Source organism: Dasypus novemcinctus, chromosome 7 (assembly GCF_030445035.2).
Source record: "Dasypus novemcinctus isolate mDasNov1 chromosome 7, mDasNov1.1.hap2, whole genome shotgun sequence".
NCBI lineage: Eukaryota > Metazoa > Chordata > Mammalia > Cingulata > Dasypodidae > Dasypus > Dasypus novemcinctus.
Window position 1 is genome coordinate 49,538,631 of NC_080679.1, and position 24,098 is coordinate 49,562,728.

The window sequence follows — 24,098 nt, forward strand, 5'->3', positions numbered from 1 at the left end:
TCGAGTTTTCTTATGATGCAGTGCTTCCTCACACTTCCAGGCCGCCCCCTGGAAACATCCTTCTTCTTGTTGATCCGGAAGACCCTATACCCTTACACATCCTTCAAGCCTTGACACAAATGCTGCCCTCTATAAAGTCATCCCAGACTCAGCAGAGCAGACTTGTAACTCATTGCATTACAATCACTTGAATATTGGGTCACTAATGGCCTATTAGTGACTTTTGAATTAAATAGACAAGTGTGTCAGAGACTTATGGGACAATGCAGCCCTGAGCTAGGTCTCAGTTTGGCTAGAAGACCCATCGGTGGGCTGGATTTCAGCGCCCAAGTGCCCCAGCCAGGAACAGAGCCCAGGCTGCACAGCCCTTGAGGAGGTCCATTGGCCTGTGTATTTTGCTGCTAGAGCGTAAACTCCTTGAGGGCAGAAACCAGTCTTTTCATCTTCATATACCAGGGGACTGCTCATACAGTATGTGTTCAGAGTTTTTGTTAAGTGAGTGAGGGAAGAAATGGAATGTAATGCAAATTGAAAAATTAATTTTTATTCATCAGGGAAGTTTCAAAATGTGAGCTCTGTGGGGAAGAAAATAGAAGAGGTTGCCAGTGACAGGGCCTGGGCGCTTCCTGAACCCAGCTCTGGACCCTGAATTAGGGGTCCCTGAAGAGCCAGAGGAGGAGGCAAGGTGTGAGAGGAAGCACCGAAGCAGTGTTGCTCCAAAGGAAGCTGGGCTTCTTCACAGACCAGTTACAGGCCAGCCCCGCTCCTTGCCTCAGGAGCTCGGCTGACTGCTAGAACCACAGGTTCCTGTGGCGGGGAGGGGGGAGCCCTGTGGGCACATTTCAGAATACGTAAAATTTGGACTTGGCAGGTAAACTAGGTCATGAATACTCTCATTTCCAAAGAAATCTTGACCTTAAATAGTGAAATGTTCCAAGATTCCTTAGGACTTCTCCAGAGTGTTTTGATATGTTTGTTGTTGGTTAATTACTTGATGAGGAGGTAGGAATATAGGAGTAAGGACATGGAAAATCAGAAGGGTTAGGAACCACTGCCAATTGACAATGACAGTTGTTGACAAAACATTTCCTAAATCATAATGCAAGTTAAAAAAGGATTTTATTAGCTTGGAAGACATTTACTTCTGGGAGTACATCTGCTAGATAAAGGGAGGCTCATCATTTTTTCCTTCTTTCTCTTTTTTCTTTTCCTGATTGTAATTTTTTGTCTTATTCTTTGGATCTTATAAGCTCCTTGCTTCAGGACAAAAAATCACTGCTGGGAAAATGAGGAATATATACCTACACATACATACACACACACTAATCAGTGAGTCTTCTATGAACATTTGGATGTCAATGTGATAGTTCTGGCTTACTGAATTGAGATAATTGACTTGTCTATCTATAGAAAACAAGAGAGGGTAAGCATGTGACCTCTTGGTTAACATTTGAAGAATCCAAAAGCACCAAGAGATCTACTAAGTCAGAGCAGATGTGTGAAAGGTTTTTAAATCTTTGTATTGATTCCAGCATGATATCCCAAAACGGGTCCAGACCTGCCCTCCTCAAGTGGTTCTGGCTGCATAGATTAAAATGAGGTAAACTCATTATAGCTTTAGTGTAGCCAGCTTTGAAAGATTTGAAAAAAAAAAAACGTTCTTTTATTGAGACTGAATAGCTGGATGCACTTTTGCTGCCAACATAAACACAGACCTAGGGCCCTCCTGTTATTTTCTGCTAGAGTTTTCTTAAGATTTGGAATGGGGCGGGGGAGGGGGTGTGAAAAGCCTCAGAGGATTGTGTTTTGTTTTGCTTTTATTTTTTTTTTTTCCTGTTTTTGGCTCATACAGCAAGTTGATGGTAAATATTGAGCAATTTATTTAACCACACTATTCCTCAATTTCCTTATTAGCAAGCAGTCTTGTTTATAAGGAGTTTCAAAAGCATTACAGATTCACAAAACACTGGTGCAGCTATACAGTGCAGAAATCTTATTTCTAATATACCTGATGTCTCTCCAGTGGTGGAAACCACCTGCCCCAGAGTCACTTGGAGTGATTGGTCAAAAGCTGATCCCCAGGCCCACCCCAAACTGCCGGCTGTTAGTATTTTTAGGGGTGCAGCCAAGAATCTCCATTGCAAATAAGCTCCATTGTAAACAGTCTCCTTGGGTGATTTGGATACACCCCAAAGTACCCTTTTGAGTATCCTTGCTTTGTGGTAAGCCCAAGATTGAACTAGAGATTTTGACCACCTAAAATCCCCTGGTATCTCCCAGGGTTTTCTGAATTGACCCAACCTGGACCATTTTTTCCCCAGAGCTGCTGCATAGTGTGATAGAGACATTCATTCAAAAAATATATGAAGCTCCATTTTCCTAATATTTATCCTCAAAATGTGTGTAATCTGGTAAGATGTTGAGGACAAGCACTTCACAGTCTGCGATGGGTTGAAATTAGCACTCCTGCTTCCAGAAGTAAAAGAATAGAGCAAATGAGCATTTGCCCTCTGCTTTCAGTTTAATGTTGGACTTCCCCCTAAGAGACCCAAGGTCAAGGTCCTGTTCTTGGTTTGGTCACTGAGTCAGCTTTGACCTTGGGAAAACCATGGAAATTTTTGCAGTTTTCCCCTCTACAATATATGCTTTCTCCATCCTCAGGAAGTATTTTCCAGAGGACCTATTCAGTTTATTGAGAAGGAAAGCACTGTTCTATTAAGTTAACCATCTGATATGTATTCAGGTGTAATTTAGGAAACAGTGATAGTCTTTGATTATAGATCAGTAATGGTGATTACATCTTATAATCAAAAAACGTTGTCCAGTCCTTCCTTTACTGTGTTGAGAACTGCATCCATAGGGAAAAGAGGACCTAGGCATGCGGATTTACTAGAAAAGATCCTTCCATAGCTGCAAAGATACTACCAAGGCTGCAGAGAGACTTGCTGAGCTCCTGTTTCTCTCACAAAAATGGGGGAGAGTAGAAGGATAGCTGCTCACTCTTAGCTTTGCTCTACCACCTGCCCTTGATAGGTGATTCTACTATATCATACTTATCATCAAATTCGCCACATTTTCTTAGACAGTTTTCAGAATACAGATCTTAAGACCTGTATTAGTTTCTCATTCTACATCAATAGCCACAAATTCAGAGGCTTAAAATAACACGCATTTGCTATTTTAGTGATTCACAGGCTGAAGTCAAGGCATTGCATGAGCTGTATTCTCAACAGGAAGCTCAACTAGGGAAGCTTCCACTTCCAGGGACCCTCAGGTTGTTGGCAGAACTCATACCTTGAAGCTGCAGGATTCATTCATGGCAGCTTGCTTCTTCAAAGACGGTGACAGAGATTGCCTCTGCTGCTCTGAGTCTCTGACCTTTAGATGCTAGAAATTAATTGGGGACTTCAGACATTACCATTTATGTTCATGTGGACTTTCTCCTCATTCCCATGTATGTGACCATGTTGTTCATTCTTAATTATCTAAAATCAATCTTCAGGTAAGGAGGAAATATTTGGTTGTCAAGATAGTGGGAACCCTCTAAGTAGGATCTGATAGACATGTGACAGCCATAGCTGTGTCCTATCCTAAACAAATAAAACATTAATTAGTGATCCTTGCTTACCTATAGAGTCATCTTGAATTCCTTCCTTTTACCCATGAGTTTTCTTAGTTCACTCAATATGATTTATTTCACAAAAATGAATTCATACTTAACCAATTCAGAATTATGATATATAATGAGTTACTCCTTTAAGAAGAGTTGTCCCTAAAGTCAACCTTTCATACTCTGTGATACCAGTGGCTTTAAAAAGATTAAAAAACAAAACAAAACCAGCAACAGAAACCTTTATTAATTGTAAACAATGGAGCTCATCCTTTCAACGTATTTCTTATAAAAACACACTGAAGAGAGAAAACACATTACCAGGTTAATATTGCTCTATGAATAAAACACATAACTAAATAAAGATAAACAGACTTGAAGAGATTAGAAGCACATGAAAACATAATCTTTTTATTTTATAGCATTTTTACATTTCCGTAAGAAACTACAAAGCTTAAAGGTCAGTAGACAAGGAAAGGAGGAAACATAACAAGCATGCTGACTTGGGGACAGATGCCCATCCCTGTCGGTAACCAAAGAAATGGAAATTTAAAATTAATAGTGAGGTCCCATCTTTCAGTCTAATGAGTTAATGAATGTTATGTGTCTAATGCACTAGAGTCTAGCATATAATTATACTCAAAACATATTTCACTCCTCTGCTTTTTCTCCCTTCCCTCTAGAACAGGCATTATAGTCTTCATTTAATATTTTATACCAGTGTTTCACATAAGATAATAATAACAGGAGAGGCAAACTCTGAGTCAGTATTTTCTCAATGTCCTAAATCTGATAGTCTTTTAATAATGTAACAGAACCCCTTTGTGTTCCTGTTTCTCTAAGCTGTGTGACCACAAGCCTTATTATCATTTGGCAACTTATTTAAGGCAATTAGAGTAAATCTTTTTGACGGTAATGAAATGTGGCTAACAATACACCTATTATTAATTGGCTAAACAGTATGAATCCAGCATTGTATTAAGCATGTTTCTATTATTTCATTTAATCCTCACATCCTTCTAAGAGAAGATGTATTATTCCCATTCTACCAATAAGAAAATTGAGACTCAGAGAGTTTGAGTAACTCACCCCAAATCACACAGCTGGTAGAGCTGGAATTCAAACCTAAGTCTGTCCAATCCAAACTTGTGACACTTCCTCTAGGGGTATAATTGCATTTATTCTACAAGTATAAAAGTAATTTAGAGGACTAAAAAATTTAACATGTGACTTTGTAGAAATAGCCTGCTAATAATCATTGCTTCTGCAATTCCATATGAATTTAGGAGCATTTCTTGAAGTAAAAAATTGTGTAGCTCCCACAAACAAGCTGTTGCACATTCAGAATAGAATGCTTCCTATTCGTGTCAAAAGTGCAGATTTGCTCCTTGATAAGATGTACTATTTGGAGACTGTCTATTTTTTTATTGTGATTCAGGTGCAAATAACAGGAAAACATATTTTTTTCCTATCTTGGCAAAAGAGGAGGTGTTTCTGAAAGAGAATACGTAATGTAATGATTTAAATGGCCATTATTTTGCATTGTGAATTGGGAGAAAAAAGATTATAGCACAGGATTCAAAGAAGTAACAATGGTTAACTGAATTCCACAGAAAAGCCCAGGGAATTTCCCAAGATGCTAAGCCAGGAGACAGATCTTCTGAGGTACTTGGTGCTCTTTCCTGCCCAGGATAACAAAAAATTGCAAAACTCTAGGTTAGCTGAGAAGATGTACAGGAAAATGCCAACTCAGAAAATGAAAAGTCCTCTGCAAGGGCTTATATATGTTTCTTTAAAGACTATATCTCCAACAACAAAAGAGAAACAAAAAAGTAAACTTGGGAGCACATGTAGCTCAAGCGGTTAAGCTCCCACCTCCCACACAGGAGATCCCGGATTTGGTTCCCCATGCCTCCTAAATAAACAAAAATGAACAAGCAAAACAAATGAGAAAACCAACTCAGGGAAGCCTTCGAGGTCCTGGTTTCAATTCCCAGCCCCTGGTACCTTAAAAAAAAATTGTCTTGTCTTTGTAATTCTTAGACTACTAAACAAATAGTAATATGTGTGTAACAGAGAGTTTAAATGGTTGTGTAAACTTAAGAAAAAAATTTTTTTCTTTTTTTGGGGAAGGGGAGCAGGGAGGTACAGGGGATTGAACCCATGACCTCATACATGGGAAGCAGGTACTAAACCACTGAGCCATACCTGCTCTCAAAAGTGTATTTAAATATCTCATTTCCCTTAGAGAAATTTAATTCTGAAATGTCAAAATGTTTTTAAAGTTTTTCCAAAAACTGAAAATTGACAACAAATCAGTACAACACACACACACAAACCTTTTCATTTCATTCAAAGTGTTCTAAACTCTGTACTGCTTTCTTTTTTTTACAGAGCTCATACTTGTTTTAACCGTCTGGATCTCCCCCCATATCCATCCTTTTCCATGCTTTATGAAAAACTCTTGACAGCAGTTGAGGAGACAAGTACCTTCGGACTTGAGTGACCTGGACGCACAATGCCCAGCTCCTTATGGACAGGCAATTCCGAAGCTGCCCTCAGGAAGAATGACTGAGCACTGGAAGTTTCACGAGTATGATTACACTCGAGTAAAGCTGAATGTTGTTTATTTTCAGGAACACGTGCTCTGTCACTTTTGGGAACTAGACAGAGGTGATGAGTCCTCTTGAAAGGATTTGGGCGAGCTTGATGCCGAGGGAACAACCCAACAGTCTTTCAATCAATAGTTCTTCTTGACTGCCAAACTTTTTCTGTTTGTTTTGTTCCAAAGCAGAGATGAGCATGTACACGATCGGCTCCATGGTCATTTTTAGGGACCCAGGAGAACCTTAAAACTTACCCTTGAACATGGTTCAAGCCATACTGGCAACAAACTTGGCCCAGTCTCCAAATTAAAATACAAGTTAACTAATATAATAAAAACCAATATATTTCCTGAAAGTACATTCATTTAAGCCCTAAATTATAGCAGAATATTCTTTCTTGCTTATGAGTGCTTGCATGATGTGCACCATAGGTTTCAGTTTTCATGGAACACAAGAGAAAATGAAACCAACTCCATATGAGGTAACTTTAAAGATTTGCAATAAGGTGGTCTGTGACAATGTATATGCAAGTGTATGTGTGTAATTATGGCTAAAGACAAACTGTTATACAAAGAATTACTAATGACAGATTTTATGCTTTATAATGCATGAAAAGTTATAAAATAACTAGCAATTAATCACAGCATATCAGGAAAAAGTACAGTAAGTTCTGTTTATTTTTTTATAGATTCATTCTATTTATGTTCTGTAAGATGTATATAAGAACCTACCTATCATACTGTGTGTATCACCTGTTCCATTTTCATGTTCCATGCTTACTCGGGCATCATGCTAGTGCGTATCCTTTTAAGCACTTTCAAGGGAATAAGAGGGCCTTTTATTTTTGAAAAGGTAAAATAAAAATTCCCCCAAAATGTTTTGCACTGACTGTACCAAAGTGGAAGGGACATGGCAATATGACTAACAGCAATTCCATCCGTTGACAAGTATAATAGAAAATAGCTTCAAAATCAAACTTCCTTCACAGTGCCACTACACTACAAGGACTGTGCATATAAGTAATACTTTTTTAAGACTCACTATATGTGATAGTATAATATGCATTTATTTAAAATGCATTAGACTTTCTTCCATCCATCAAATACTTTACAGGATGGCATTTAATACAGATATTTCGTATTTCCCCCCTCTGCTTTTTATTTGTACAGCAGCATTAAACACTAAGCTCAGTTAGAGAGCAATCAACAACACCGAAGAGATCAGCTCTCTTTAGTGGTAAGAATTCCATTTTCCCCCGTAACCGAAGACATCATAAATTAAAACCCTCAGTACTCTATTTCTAAGCCTGCATTTTCACTGATGCATAATTTTCTTACCAAAAGCAAGAAACAATTTTCTATGACATCTCAGAAACTGCATGACATCACTAATTTTCTTTCTGCTAATTTTACTGGAGGGTATCCTTCATTTTAATTGCTTCTGGGATTACTCCATGTCATTGTTTATTTCTTGACCTATGGCCAGAACTAATCAGATATCTCATAGCATGTAGTTAAATTGTGGGTACTAAAAGTATTGGATTAACATTTAGTTTGTCAGCCTAGGCTACAGCAGGCATTGTCTGAACATTTCTTTGAGAAGTATCTTTATAAGTAGCTATGGAAGTCCTGTTATAGGATATTGGCAGTCTTGTTTTATAGAGGTCATGTGCATAGTTTTCATAGGTGGTTTGTAAAAACTGATTGCTTTCCAGTGGGGCTTGGTTAAACCACATTTACTAATGTGACCCGAAAGGGGCGTGCCACTCCTGTTGCATTTCTGTGCTGAAGGCAGGGGAAATAAAGGAATGATGAGAAAGGATATAAAAACTTGAAAATAAGAAAGGAAGATCTGTACACCATAATTGGACAAGAAAACAAGGGAAGAGGAAAAAACGTTAATAGGAATGTTACTTACTGACCATGAATATAAGTATATATTTAATTTTACAAACTGTTTTTACTTGTTTGTATTTTTCTCATTATAAGGAAATGTAGTATAATGTACTTAAAAAAAAACAAAACATGTTTTTGATGGCATAGAAGATGTTTCACAGCTGGTGTTATTAAGGTTGTGTTTCTCTCAAAAATACATTCCTAAACCATGGTAGCTTTCATTTTGGTTTGTGACACTTTGTTACCATATTCCATATTATTAGGTAAAAGAGATTCAAAATAAAGTATATCTCTTTAATTATTTCTAACAAACACATTTCTTTGTTAAGGCATCCAACTTCTTCCCAAATAACAGTTCTCTTAAGTTGTGCAGACATTTTTAATTAGTGTAATTATCCAGCTGATACTGTTCTAAGACTTGAGAATTATCAAAGATTTGCTTAGCATATCAGAACACTATGATGACTTGTCTGTTATTCTTCATTAATAAAATAAAAAGCAGCCAACAGTAACTATACAAAAATATTAAATAGTATTTCCATACAATAAATTAGACTTTAATGTATTATACAATTAGATATATCTATAGATATTTTCTTCTGGACTATGAGCCTCAATAACTTGACTTTCAGGTCTTGTTTTCTTTAAGAAATTCATAAGTGATACTTATACTGTACAAGACAGTCCTGATACATCACATTTGTATGCTGCACACCTCTTCCATGAGAGAAGAAGCATGATATTGGCATTAACTCTGTGCCAGTCACTGTGTGATGAGATGGAGACACCAGATGGAAAAATCTGCCCTCGGGAAGCTCACAGTCTAGTAGATGTCTCAGGTTAAAAAAAAGTACTTTTAATAAATTTAGTAATTTCTGCAATAAAGGAATGAGGAGAAAGCAGCTTATTCCATCTGAAATATTCAATGAAGGCTTTAGAGACTAGAGATGGTGTGGCTAAAAATGTCACATAAATGCTGTTTCTGACAGTAACTAATGGCATTTAATAGTGTGTCGAATGTTGAAGCCAAGGACAGCAACTCAAACATCTTCAAGTTCTCAAAGAAACACCCAGGTTAAGTCCAGTAGTATCCCTTTGTTTCCTTCATCTGTACTACAATGTACTTTTGATTTGCAGTGCGAAAATTCCAAGTCCCTAAACCCAACACACCTTTAGGATGAAACATTATTTTTGTGCACAAGAATAGATCTTGGTTTAAAAAAAAAACAAAACAAAAAAACCGCTGTCACAATTTTCTAACATATATTGGGTTTATAATATACTGAAATTGTGTAATAAATAAAGGAATATCTGTTTCACCTGCATAACAATCAGGAAAAAAATGCCTTCAAATGAATAACAGTAATGGTAGAATATGTGTGTATAATGCTTTAGAGTTTCAAAGTGCTTTTAGAATAATCATCTCTTTTAATTGTCACATACCCTGTAGGGTAGAAGGTATCTAGTCTCATCTACACTGAGGCTGATTTTAGGGATGGCTTGCAGCATCTGATTCAACTCTTTGTGGTCACAGTTCTGTGTTCCATCTCTGGAAATGGGAAGACCAGTGCTTCTACCAAAATTTGCCTCTTTCAGTGGGTTTTGCAAGATGCTTTGTTTACCTGTATTGCAAACTCTTACTTTTTAAAACAAACATACTTAAAATATGACAACATCTGCAAAGTCCATGAAGAAATACTTTATTTGCATTTTACTACTTATTATGAGAAACTAAAAACAGAATGCAACCTTCCTAATTGGTAAATTAATATAGGGTAGTTCTTTCATTTTCTCAAATATTTCTTGGAAGTAAGATAATGAAAAATAATAGCACCTTAGTCAGAGGACTTACTTTCATTTTTAAATTTTAATAAGGGTGGATAGAGAAAGCCCGACAGCAGAGTACCCAGTGTATGGATCATGGGGGGTTCTTATTTCCTCCCTGTCCTCACATTCATCCAAATGATTTTTTTTTTCTATCTCTGCACATTTTTTTTTTTATTGCTTGACCACTTCTAACAAGGCAAACATCTTACAGTGAGTCTAAAAGTCTGTCCAAATAAGTCCTCCTCAGGAAATTCCAGGAGCAGGCAAAATGATGTTATAATATCATTAAAAGGTACCTATAACCCTGCATGATTAAAAACATGCCTATGAAGAATGTGGCCTCCTCTCCAAACTGAGTTTCAGGCCCATCTCCTTTCTCTTTTGCATTCTGATTTAGTGGATGAGTGACAACACTCTAGCTCTTTTTTTTTTTTTTTTGCCTTGAGGTACCAGAGCCAGGGATTGAACCCAGGATCTCACATGTGGGAAGCCGGCACTCAACCACTGAGCCACATCAGTTCCCCCCATTCTAGCTCTTTAACCAACTTACTTCCATGAGATTTGAGTTTAAATAATTGAGAATGTCATTTCTAATTCAATTCTAATTTTCCAAAAACAATTCCTTTTCTAGTTTGGTTACCATAAAAGCAAAGGAATGCCAGAGACATTAAGGCTTTCTGAATTGTAGCTTAATGCCAACTGCTGCCCACAAGAAGGGTGATAAAAATAAAAAGGGGGGAAGAAGAGCCAACAGTTGTGCTGCCCCGAAGAATGTAATACTAATTATTGCCCAGCATCAAGATTCAGGAGGGACAACTGCATTCCAAGGATCTGGCAGAGAGGATATAATGAGTATGCGTGCACTGCCCATAGCACAGCAACTCTGAGCCTAAAGGAAGAGATGGTTAAGCAGGACTGGAGCTGTGGGAAAGTTCAAGAAAGGATGGAAAGACCATTTTAGGGAATGCTGGTGGGGTTAGGGATATGTTCTTCAATTTAGTTTCTGAGTTTGAGAAAATGAATGCTGTACAGCCTGGTGAGGGCATTGCTTGATAATCTACCTGGTTGGAAAAATATCCTCATTTTATAACTTCAGTAGGTTGATTAACATTTTCTGTATTGCAAAACAGAAGTTAGCCCAAAAGTATTAAAGTTAATCATAGTTTAATCTGAAGAGTTGACAGTTTAGCAGAGTTGACAGTTTGTCGATTTTTGGTAAATTAAGAATTATTGTTGCTGTTATTGAGCCTTGTATATTAAATATAAGAAAGGGTGGTGCTTGACATATTTATTATGCTTAATTTGTCTTTCGCTGACATTCTTTGATAATAGAATAGCTTTTGAGACATTTTCATGGTTTCTAACAGTAGCTTAAATGTTCCCTATTTATCTAGAAAGCAAAGCCTAAGAGTTAGGTTATTGAATTGCAACTGGAGACCTAATCCATGTGTCCAATTAGGAAGTTAATCAAGACTGAGAAAACACTTGCTTAGATTTAAACTGCATGGTAGTCTATTTGGCTTTCAATTCAGCACACTAGGATGGCCCTAGTTGTATGGTTTCTGGGGAGCATGGGATAATTAAATTTATATACATGATTTTTTACATCTAGTGGCCTTGGGCAGGTGGTATCTTTCTATCCACCTTTCTTTTAAGATATTACAACCCTGAGGAGTATTGATAGGTGTGTTGTATGATTCAAACTGAATCAGCTATTACCGATATAAGTAAGGAGCCATCGGTAAACTTCTGGTTGCACATCACCTTCTGTAAAAAAGGATGGATGTTGTTCAGGAAATACCTTGGAAGGATTAACCAGGAAACATACAGAACTGAATGTTCTTTTAGGACCCTAATGCTCTAAAATATAAAATTACAACTTATTTTTCTTGATATAAGTAAAATTTGGGGCTGTTAATATGTTGGAAAGTGCATAAGATTACATGTTTTTATAACAGGGATGCAGGCATTCCAGTATAAATGAATAAAAAGTACATGCATCTCTCTTGCCTCTTATTAAAAGTATTAATCTAATTTTATAATAACACTTTCTTTTTAATATTAAGGCACTGTAAAAAAAAACACATTTATTTCTAAGATTTAAGTAGAGCACAGGTGGCGTATTTTTTTAAGCCTTTCCATTTCTCTCCATCAGCCCCACCCATTGTGTCCACTACATCATGTGTCACAGTTAATTGCATTGTTTCCAACTTTGTTGATTTAAATTTCTTATTTATTCAATGTGACTTTCGATAGAAAATAATAATGAGAGATATTGTTGTTAGGATTAAGATAATTCAGCTCTCACTTCACCTTAATTTAAATTTCATGTTTTCAGTTTGTTTCAAAGCAAATAGAATAGATTTTTTACATCTCAGAAATGGTTCACTGGTGATATTTATGAAGCTTGGGACTCTGAAATGTAGTTTTTGCTTTCTGGGAAGTCTGTATCTACATCTGAACCCCTGATTCTTGTGTTGTATTTTTTATGATTCCAAAATGCTTTGAGGGAAAGATATTTTAATGTGTACAATTTGTTTTATTTTCATACTGATTTATATTTTTGTTTAAAACCATGTTACATCATGAAATCATTTAATCCGAAATAAATCTTCTTTAAAAAATAGATTATGATTTTTCTGTCATAAATTTGGGGAGGAAAAACTCAAAAGCAGGGAGAACAAAAGTGGGGATAAAGGACTCATGGGATCAGCATACAGTTCCGTAACTATAGGACGTTCTCAATTTATAATTTTTCTAATTAGGAATCTGTTTTGTTTTCCCTAGAAGAATAGTTTACTATTTGATAGGTCATCGACTAATAGTGAAGGAATGAACTCAAATGGGTTGAGGCTATTTGTTAAACCATCTTGGTGTAAAATCTAATTCATAAGCACACTGCCATACCATCACTGCCACGCACACCAGTGGATGTGGGTCGCTTGTTCATACACCTACAAGGGCCAATTGGTATTTAATTAGTGAAACTGGCTGGGTGGAAGTTACAGAGAATAGGGGGGATTATTTAGAACATTCTAATACTTTGCTTCAGCAGACTCTAGCCACACGAATTTCAGATCCAGTATTGAAAGATCTGATTTTTCAAGGAAACCTAGAAATTCAAATTTTTATGTGATAATTCCAGATTTTTAAAAATACTGAGTAGGTCCAAATATGTCCATGGTTTGAATTTCTTGATTTAATCAACATTATCGTTTATGCCTTATTAACTTGACTGGTGATCTTAATGATTGGCCAATGTTCCTAAGACATGAGAGAGATGGGGAAAGGAGAAAAGTGAATATATACTCTGGGGACAGACAGCCACTAAAGGGTACACTTTTACATGATCTGGGCATACCCATCAATACTTTATGTTCCCCAAGCCAGCTTGCATTAATTCACACCAGTTAAGAGATTTCCTGTGCCAAGATTTCAAGGAATGGGAGTGCCAATTACCTCTGTATATTATATTTCATACTGAAAGTGAAGTTCATCTATCACATGAGAGCATTTAAAGCAGAAGATTCATCCTCTAAAATTGACTAAAGTTTGACATTGTTATTGAAAAAGAAGAGCAAGAAATTGCATCCATTGCACTGATTTTCCATTTTTTGTGTGTCATAACATTCTCCCTATACCCTTTGACCTCAAGGAGCTTTTATTATGATAAATTTATCTCCCTTCATTATATTCTTTCAACGTAAACAAAACCCACTTAATTAGTGAATATTTTTACAGTGCATAATTCCCACCATCCTGCCAGTAGCCCCTAGGAAGTCTTCCACGTTGTTTTCTATTATATCCTTAAGTTAGAAAGTCCCTAAACAATTTATTAAGAAATAGAGAAGATCTTTTGGTCTCTCCTATCCTTCTTGGTCAAAAATGTTCAGCTATCAATGTCTTTTTCCTTCTAAATAAATACCTCACCAGATGCCTTACTAGTATTTCATTTGTCAACCAAATAAATTTTGGGAACACAAGAATAAATTGAAATGAGGACATCTGATAAAGATATGATGTTTACTTTGATACACATTAGTTTCACACATTTTATTTGCCCCATTATTTTAAAATCCTCATATGTAAAAGATGTTTAGTCACTGATGCTCATTTAGAAAGGAAAAGTCAGCAATTTCCCAAAGCACAAATCTTTAGAATAGTATTTATTTCTTTGACAAGTTATACTAATATTATAAAATACCACCTCTTGCCACACAAATACTTGGGCAATGTAATAATAATAGATGTCTAGATTGATATTTAGCTGGCATTGGGAAATGGATTAAAAATCTAAATTCTTGAATCTTGTTGGAACATTGTCAACACATCCTTCTCCCTCTGCCTGACCCTGCCCCAAGTGAAATTCTTTCATTCAAGGCCAAGTAAAGTCTTGTCTTTTTTTTTAATTACTGTGAGGATTTGCCCCAATGCCCAATATAGTCTCTTAGAATTAACAGAAGTCAAAGAGGCTTCCTCAGCCCACCCTCACAGCTTGGCCCTCTGCATCTTACTTGGAGGGAAAGGCAAGTTCCAGGAAGAGGAAGCCCCAGTGAGTATGTTTCTAAATTTAGAGCAGAGTGGTCTGGATCCCATCGTAGGTCATGTTAAGACAGAGGAACCCCTGAATGGAAACAGCCCGGGTCCTTCTGACTGTTCCAAAATAATGACAGAGTCCAAAAATTAGATGGCCTGATTTGCCCAAGACTGGACAGCTCGACTGAAGTAACAATCAACTTCCTATGCCTTTCAGTTTCATGGCCTGGAAATGCAAAAGAACTCTCAAGTGAGGAAATCCCAGAAGTGAGCAGGACCTGAGTCTTGGTCCCTGAACTTGACTGATCCAGACCAACCTCTCTTCTTCCCCCTCCGCCAAAATTTATTTATTTATTTCTCTTCCCTCCCCTCCACCCCACCCTGGTTGTCTACTCTCTGTGTCTATTTGCTGCATCTTCTTTGTCCGCTTCTGTTGTTGTCAGCGGCACGGGAATCTGTGTTTCTTTTTGTTGCATCATCATGTTGTGTCAGCTTTCCGTGTGTGCAGCGCCATTCCTGGGCAGCTGCACTTTCTTTCACGCTGGGCGGCTCTCCTTATGGGGCACACTCCTTGCGCGTGGGGCTCCCCTATGGGGGGGCACCCCTGCGTGGCAGGGCACTCCTTGCGCGCATCAGCACTGCGCGTGGGCCAGCTCCACATGGGTCAGGGAGGCCCGGGGTTTGAACCGCGGACCTCCCATGTGGTAGACGGACTCCCTAACCACTGGGCCAAGTCTGCTTCCCACAACCTCTCTTCTTTGAGATGAAATGAGGGAGAATGCAGAGGAGCTATGTGCTTCCCCTGGAGGCCAATTCCGTTCTATTTCTAACTGTTGGCTACAAAACTACTCACCAATTAATGCCAATTTACTATTACTCCATTTTCAATTAGGAAACTATATCAGCATTTCTTAACTTTATAGGAGATCCCCAAATATGGGGATGTAGCTTGAAGCCAGTCCTGCCAATATAAAATTATTTGTGTGTTTTATATATATTTAAGTTATTCTCACATCAAACTTGGTTTTAATTTTGAAATAGAGATTTTTTCCATTAGCATTAATAGCAAGTGTCAGGTGCGGACATGGCTCAAGAGGTTGAGTGCCCACCTCCCACATGGGAGGTCCCAGGTTCAGTTCCCAGTGCCTCCTGAAAGAAAACAAAACAAACAACAAACAAAACAAACAAAAACCAACTCAGGGAAGCCGATGTGACTCAGTGGTTGAGCACCGGCTTCCCACATATGAGGTTCCAGCTTCAATCCCCAGTCCCATACCTAAAATATATATATATATAAAATATATATATATATAATGTCCCCTCCTTCCCAAATCTTCAATAAATTCCTGGGCTGGAAACATTGGTTTGAGAAGCAATGTCTATATAATCAGAGTCTCTTCCTCACACAATACTACCAATGATTTGAAGCTAAAATGTTTGGGTTTGTTTTCTTTCACCTGCAATTAAACCTGTCTGTTCTACCACTCATAACAAGGTTTAAGGAGGAATGAAGATAATGGGCTGTCTGTATCTCAGAACCAGGCCTGAATGCCAGCAGCGGTGTGGCTAGTGTACATACATATCTCTTCTAACCAGCCACACAGTCTGTGTGTGGTGATGGATGTACATGTACATACTAGTAAATGTTTCCTAGTTGACTTTGAAGTGTCCTTTAGTTAAGACAGAAAATCATATTTCAAAATTAGCCCTACTTCTGGAGAAATGGCTGATTCTAGGACTGGGGCATGAAATATGCAAAATCTTATAGCACTAGAAAGTAACAAAGTGCTAAAAAAAAATTAAAAAACACCTTTCAATGACAGAGTATGTCAAAGAGATAGAGTAGCCAACTGAAAGAGCTACCAATGGCCAAAGCTGAAACAATTTCATCACCCAAATAAATCAAGTAGCTTCAGAACTTAAGTCAGAATATAAATTAAATATCCATGGGTCCATACTGATATAAATAAATGATGGAATAATTAATAAAAGAGGGAGAAGAGACAAATCTCCCATGGAGAAAATTTCCAAATCATTCATTTAGACCCTCCTCCATCAAGGAAGAGAGCATAAATCCCCACTCTTTAAATGTGGACTGTGCATAATAACTTCCTTTCCAAGAATACAGTCCAGAAAGAAGGGGGGTGGGGAAAGTAACTTACATTGGAGACAACTGACAAGCTCAAGTTCAAACAGATGATCAAGGTCAATAGCAACAGTGATGGTATGTACCTTCAACACGATGTGATAAAAGTGGTACTTTATCTCTGTGGTCTTCCTCCACAAAACCCTATAAGCCAAATTTAATCATGAGATAGACATCAGACAAATCCCAACAGAAGGACATTCTACAAAATACCTCACCAGCTTTCCTCCAAACTACCAAGGTCATCAAAAACAAGGAAAGCCTGAGGAACTGACGTAACCAAGAGGGGCCTAAAGAAACATGACTATTAAATGTAATGTGATATCCTGGACAGGATCCTGGAAGAGAAAAAGGACAGTATATAAATGCTAAGGAAATCTGAATATAGTGTGGACTTTATTTAGTAATAATGTATCAATATTGGTTCACTATTGTAACAAAAATACCACACTAATGCAGGATGTTAATTATAGAGGAAACTGAATGGGAGCTTTGTGAGAACTTTCTGTGCTATCTCATCAATTTTTCTATAAATCTCAAACTGGTCAAAAAATAAAATCTTATTAAAATTTTAAATAAATAACTGTGCTTATAGCGGGGGTGGAGGGGATTAGCCCTAAAAGCAGAACTAGTAACAACAACAAAAAAATTAATTCATTAATGATTATTTACAGTAAATTTGATATCTTGTAATAAAAGCAAATGGAGTTTTAAAAAAAGGACGTTATAGATTACAGAAAAATATTTAATGAAATAAGAAAGTACCAGAACTTTGGAGTCCAGCTATTATGGTATCACATCAAGAAAGGTTCTGAAGTAGTTAACTCATTTTATAAAAGAGTGTGCAAAAATCTAAAGAAACAATTTCATGTTAAGTCATTAACCAAATTTATCACTCAAGTCAAGCATAACAATTATTGCCAAGTAGTGAAAAATGATTGTTTTAGGTTCTTAACTGCTAAAACAAATACCATACAATGAGTTGACTTAAACAACGGGAATTTCTTGGCTCATGGTTTTGAGCTAGGAGAATCCAAATTGGAGGCATCAGCAAAGCAATGTAGTCTGCCAAAAGACCACAATGTCTGGGACTGTCTGCAGGTGACCCTTGGTGCTTGGCCTTTCTGTCATGTCGTAAAGCACATGGAAGTATCTTCTCCTTTGTCTTCTGTGTTCCAATGACTTCCAGCTCCTGGCTGCTCCCTGTAGCTTCTCTCCATCTGGCTTTCACTCCCCAGTCATCCAGCTTAAAACCCAACTTGATTCAGCTGGGCCACATCTTAACTGAAGTAACACATTGAAGAGATTTTATTTACAACTAGGATGTGTACTAAGACCACGAATGGGTCCAGACTGGGGTCCCCAATTAATCCACATCAAGGATGCACATGTTTCTCCTTTTAATTCTTAGAGTAATATCCCCATTAATACTATCCCCAGGAACTAAATGATTCTATGTAATGAACTTTGCCAATTTATTAAAAATCCCTGAGTGTGAAAACTTAAAATATTTATCCTTATGGATTCCTTTTAAAAGATATATAAATATGTAGTATCTTAAATTGGAAATAATAGACAAATGTATTTGTTGATGCCTTAGAGTCAGCTTTAGAGACAGCAAACATAATATTATGCTATGATTGTATCCTGAGGGATTTTCAACTGTTTTATCCCTAAATTAAATGGTCTGTGTTATGCTTTACCACTAACACTTTTCCAATCCTCCTTCTTAGTTGGTTAAAACTTCAGGTTGTTATATTCTAGACTCAAGCGGTCCCTCCTCATGTCCTCTTTTACTGCCGTAAATTAGCAATGTACTGGGAAACTAGGTCCACAAGCCTACCTAACCTTCTTGCTACGTTAATAATAAATAGGATGTTGAGGGGAACACATGGGCTGTTCTTGTATAAAAAGCTGAACATGTACATGTTTTAGAGAATGTGTGAGGTAGCAGTATTCCTACCTGGATGTCATGTGGCAATAAAATTCAATCCCATACTCACCCCAAAAGAAAAAAGCTGGTTGGTGAGGACATGGGAATAATCTTGTGCTGTAAACGTTACATGTAGTTAAAAGGAACAATAAAATCAGCAATTATTGTTCATTCGTAATTATTATATAAAAAAGAATATATTTTAATTCATACATACAAAGAGAGGAACAATCTCAGAATAAAGAGCTGTGCCTTAAGTAACTTAAGCTTTATTAATAATCACCACATTGTCTTTTCCCCCTCATTTTTTTCTATTGACTTGTAAAACCAATTGGCTCAAAATTATTGATTGTCTTTGGGGAACCACTGGATTAAAGGACAAAGCTCATGTGAGAAGGTGGCCAACATCCTTGGATGGTCAGCTTTACCCTTGCCCTTCCAAAGTTTTTGTTTCCTCCTCTTATGTATTTGTGATCTCTCTCTCTCTCTCTCTTTCTTGCTCTCCCTCCACTTTCCCCTTTTGCCGTAATCACCCATAGGTTTCTCTTAGGGTCATGGCCACTCCTCATAACTCCAGCACTGAGGGTGCCATTCCATAGAACACAATATGAATGGTGTTCCCGCAAGTTGTACAGCAGTCTAGAGTCCTGAATTCATCAGAACCTTTTTGGTTGTAAGTTCAGAAACCAACTAGCTACAGAGGGAAATGATATACTTAAAGGAAAATCACCAGTATAGGTGGAATTCTGGAGGCCTCAAAGTCTAGATCTGTGAACTCAGCCTGCCAGGATTCTCACCACCTTCATCTGTGCTTCTCCTTGGGTGTGAGCTTCATTCTCTCATACTGCTCCACTATGGGGTCATGTCTGCCATCTGCCCTGAGGTCATATCTTATAGGATAACTTCCCTTGCCAGCTGCACTTACAAAGTCTCCTGGGGGAGGACTCCAATTGGCCTCACTTGGGTCACATGGTCAATCACTGAGCCTGAATGGCAAGGTGCTGGTGGAAACAGAGGGCTGTGGGAGTGCAAAAGAGAGAGGAAAATGCTTCCAGAAGAAGAGGGGAGAGGTAGCACTGGGAGCCAATGGCAGATGTCCACTAAAGGTCCAAGCTGGATTAGCTGCTGCCTCCAGAACACCTTGGATTTTTGTGATAAACCAAATCTTTAATTTCTTTGAAAAAAATTTTCCAGATAGTATGGGGTACTGGGAACATAAAGGTGAATGAAATAGACTCTCTCTTCATGGAGTAAATATACATATATTTACTTGGGTTCATGCCATATCCAGGAATGCTGGGGATGACTGAGATCTTGGAATCTGTATTTTGTCCTTCTCCCTGGGTGATCCATGCTTCCCTTGCCTTTTTCTCCCTGGTCCTGAGCTGCCCTACATTTTCATTTTTCTGCTGTATAGTGTAGAATACAGTGTAAGAGTGACAAGAATGGACTTTGAGTGTGAGGCACTCCTAGATTCATATCTTGGCTCTACCACTTGTTAGAAGTGTGACTTTAAGTAAGTTGCTTAACCTTTCTCAGCTTCCGTTTATTCATCTGTAGAATGGGGATCTCACCCTCTTATTCATAGGTTATCATGTGGATAAAAGGAAATTGATATAAGCCCCCATCAGGTCATTTGCCTAGCTCCCAAGACCTTTTTTGGAAGTTCACCTTATCCACATGGTGTGGGCCCCTCAGCTATGATTTTGTTATGAGATCCTGCTCCTGCCCATTTGGATCAGGGATGCAAACCTGGCCCAAGCCAGGCTAATCATGAAGCTCTCCTAGGGAATTTGGAATGGGGAATGAGCAAATTCATTCTCTGTCTAGGTTGAATCATGAACAGAGGAGATGTAAAGCTCTAAAACTATAGTCTGCACCTATTCCATCCACACGTGGCCGGAGCAGAGAGAGAGACTGAGTCAACAGAGGAATGGAGAGAGGGCTGTCTGCGTTTCTGACAAATTTCTGATTCCTGATTCTAGTCCCTTCCTGGGGCCTGCCCTTGTGTTCCATAAAATACCAAATGCATACTTGTTAAACGAGTGCCCTTAGGAGACTGATGCCAACTCAGGTTGGATTCTATTATTTACAAACCAACAACCTTAACTAACTCATCGTATAAAAAACACGAAGCACTGTGACCGACTCACAGAAAACTGCTCAAAATATGAAGCTTGGGGTTGCAATTGTCTGATCTCTGACTTCCTATGTGAGGTGAGCACCTACTCCAACCCCAAAAAAGTCCCTTTTTAATGCTCAAAATGTGGACTGACCTTGACATGGCCTTGTTCGCCCCCCTTGTTGAGGTATCTGTGGCACTGGCCATAGGAGAAAACGTCCTTCCCTTGGCTCTGACTAAAATCGAAAGAGCTGATAATAGCAAGAGTTGACACGGGTGTGGAGCCATGGGAGGCTCACGCATTGCTGGGAAGTGTTAATTGATGTACCCAATTTGAAAAATTTTGGCAGCAGCTATTAAAGCCAAAGATAAATATAGCTATGGCAACAATTCCCCTTCTGAGTATATACCCAACAGAAATAAGTGCTTATGTCCTCTAAAAGACATGTTCAAGAATGTTTATAGCACTTATTCATAAAACTGGGAACAATACAAATATCTAGCAACAGTAGAATAAATAAATTGTGACTACATTAATTCCTTGGAATATAACTCAGATGAAAAATAATTTACTGCTACATGCAACAGCATGGATGAATCTCATAGACAAAAGAAGCCCAACACAAAATCTATAATAAGGTGGAAGCGTGTAGTTGCGCAGTGGAGGGGCATGACAGTGGTGCAATGACACTATTGGGTTGGGCCATGCTGGTTTGTCAGGGGGTTAGGGTGGGGAGGGTGGGTTGGACAGTCCATGGAACTGGGGGGAGGGGTAGGGGAGGGAGAAGATGAACACTGGGGATTTGCCGATATGTGGTTGAAACTACAATGTTGGGAATGTTCTTTTGGCAATATGGCAAGGGAGGGTTACTGGTTTAGGGTGTTGGATGTGGGGGCAATCGGGACAGGGCACACATAGGCAGGCTTCTAGAGAGTGTGCAAGTGTTCATCTTGAGACTGTATGTTGTATCAGTGGGTGGAGATCCACATAATGAGCAGGAAGGTGTTGGACTCCCATCCTAGGGTGTCCTGCTATGATCTCAAATAGAGGGGCGGGAGTCTCTCGAGAGCCTAGGCAGTGCCTAATAGAGGAGGACAGACCAGTATGTCAAGCCCTCAATGTTGTTGCAAGTAACTGTGAATCTTGTTCTTCAAGGAGTGAAACCTGTTGGTTGCTGTGGGCCCCGAGGGGAAGAGTAGGGGGAATAGAACAGATGGAACACGGGGCATTTGGGGGGCAATGGAAGCGTCCTACATGATCTTGCAATGATAGATACAAGCCAAGTATGGTCCAAAATGTAAACCATAATGTAAACCATTGATGATGGTAAGGTAGCTAAGTTTCAATATTTGTACATCAATTGTAATAAATGTACCATCCATGTATAAAATGTTATTAATAGGGGAAAGGGGAAAAGGGGGAGCATGTTGGATGTATGGGAATCCCCTATATTCTGTGTATGACTTTTTTGTAACCTAAAACTTCTTTGAAGACAAAATGAAAAAAAGTAAGACACTGGGGGAATAAATGGAACAAAATGTCACTGTACATATAAGATCTTACAGTGATGAAAGATATAATGTCAAAATTTTAAAAAAATATTTTTTCATTATTCCAAATTTAAAAATTTTTTTAATTTAAAAAATTTTGCATTTTATTGCTTATTTTTAAAACTGTTATTATTTCATTTACCTATTAATTGTATTTGGTTATTTTTTTTTTTTTTTTTTAAAGATTTATTTATTTATTTATTTAATTTCCCCCCCTCCCCTGGTTGTCTGTTCTCTGTGTCTATTTGCTGCGTCTTGTTTCTTTGTCCGCTTCTGTTGTCGTCAGCGGCTCGGGAAGTGTGGGCGGCGCCATTCCTGGGCAGGCTGCTCTTTCTTTTCACGCTGGGCGGCTCTCCTCACGGGCGCACTCCTTGCGCGTGGGGCTCCCCCACGCGGGGGACACCCTTGCGTGGCACGGCACTCCTTGCGCGCATCAGCACTGCGCATGGCCAGCTCCACACGGGTCGAGGAGGCCCGGGGTTTGAACCGCGGACCTCCCATATGGTAGACGGACGCCCTAACCACTGGGCCAAAGTCCGTTTCCCTATTTGGTTATTTTGTTTGCTTCATTTTTTAAGAAGTTTCGGGTCACAGATCAATGACAAGAGGATCATTGGTGTGGGGTATCAGTGATGGGGGATGCATGGGAGGAGGTTCACCTGGGGCATACATATAAAGCATAAAAATGTGTTCAAGAGTTCATGGGGCATTGTCACGGTGAGTGAAGTGTCACACAAGAACCAAAAGAATATCTAATTCCCATCCTAGGGAGCTCTGCCACATTCTCTAATGGTACAGCAAGAGTCCTCTGAGCACAGGGGCAATGACTAGTGAAGGAGGATGGTCCACTGACAGGCCCTTGATACTGATGACTGTACTTAGGAACCTTTACTTTAGAAATTGAAACTTACCCTAGTATTATAGGGTGCCTAAGAGTTACCTCCTGAGAGCCTCCTTGTTGCTCAAATGTGGCCACTCTCTAAGCTGAACTCAGCATATTAATTGCATTACCTTCCCCCCAGCGTGGGACATGACTCCTGGGGAAGAGTCTCCCTGGCACCGAGGGATTACTACCAAGCACCGACTAGCAATGCAATTGGAAAAAGATCTTGACCAAAAGGAAGAAAAGGAAGAGACAAATGAGTTTACATGACTAAGAAACTTCAAAGTGAGTTGGGAGGTCATTTCAGAGATTACAGTTATGCACACCTCAGCAGGAGCTCATTGACTGCCAAAGTAAATAATATTGCAAATAACAGCGCTCCTGAGGGTCCTGGAGACATCCAGACACTATAGTCAAGGCAGATAGCTTAGGTGCCTTGCCAGTGGGCCCCTACTTTTGAATTTATGCTCCCCATTGTGACAGAGTTGGACTCAGTTGTGGTTTCCTTATATATGGCTCTTCTGACTCTTCTATTTGAGTCTATAATTAGTACTAGAGTTAATAGGTATACATCCAAAAGACTTAAATCGTTGGGCTGTCCATTTACCAACTAGCCCTGAATCTCAATGGAGTTGCAACACCTACTCTCCAGTTCATTGGATTCACCCAGGACAACTAACAAGGTGATGATGATGGACAACAACCATATCAAGGAATGGAGAGTCTACAACTGCAAGCAAGAGAATCCCATCCATCTGCCCTATGGGATCAAAGCCCCATCTCAATTAGAGGTGGAGTGGGCATCACCATCCCAGAATCCTCAGGATTGGGGAATGAACTATGGACCAAAGTAGACTTTCTGGTATTCTACTATAGACTTATTGTGGTTCTAGCAATGGAAGAAATTAATCATTGATGTGGAGGCAATGGCTACTGGAGGTTCTGGGGGCAGGGAGAGGGAAAAACAGTTGTCATATGGGGGCAATTTC

The 24,098-nt window shown here is 38.7% G+C and overlaps 1 protein-coding gene across 16 annotated transcripts in view; it reads left to right on the forward strand.

Moving 5' to 3' along the window:
- Positions 1 to 12,564, forward strand: part of HECW2 (HECT, C2 and WW domain containing E3 ubiquitin protein ligase 2) — a 469,060-nt gene extending 456,496 nt beyond the window's left edge. For all 16 annotated transcript variants that reach the window (XM_058300431.1, XM_058300434.1, XM_058300432.1 and 13 more), the window contains one exon: positions 6,005 to 12,564. In XM_058300431.1, coding sequence (XP_058156414.1) covers positions 6,005 to 6,116 — 112 coding nt within the window. In that variant the 3' untranslated portion in view covers positions 6,117 to 12,564. The remainder of the gene's footprint in view (positions 1 to 6,004) is intronic.
- Positions 12,565 to 24,098: the final 11,534 nt, after the last annotated feature.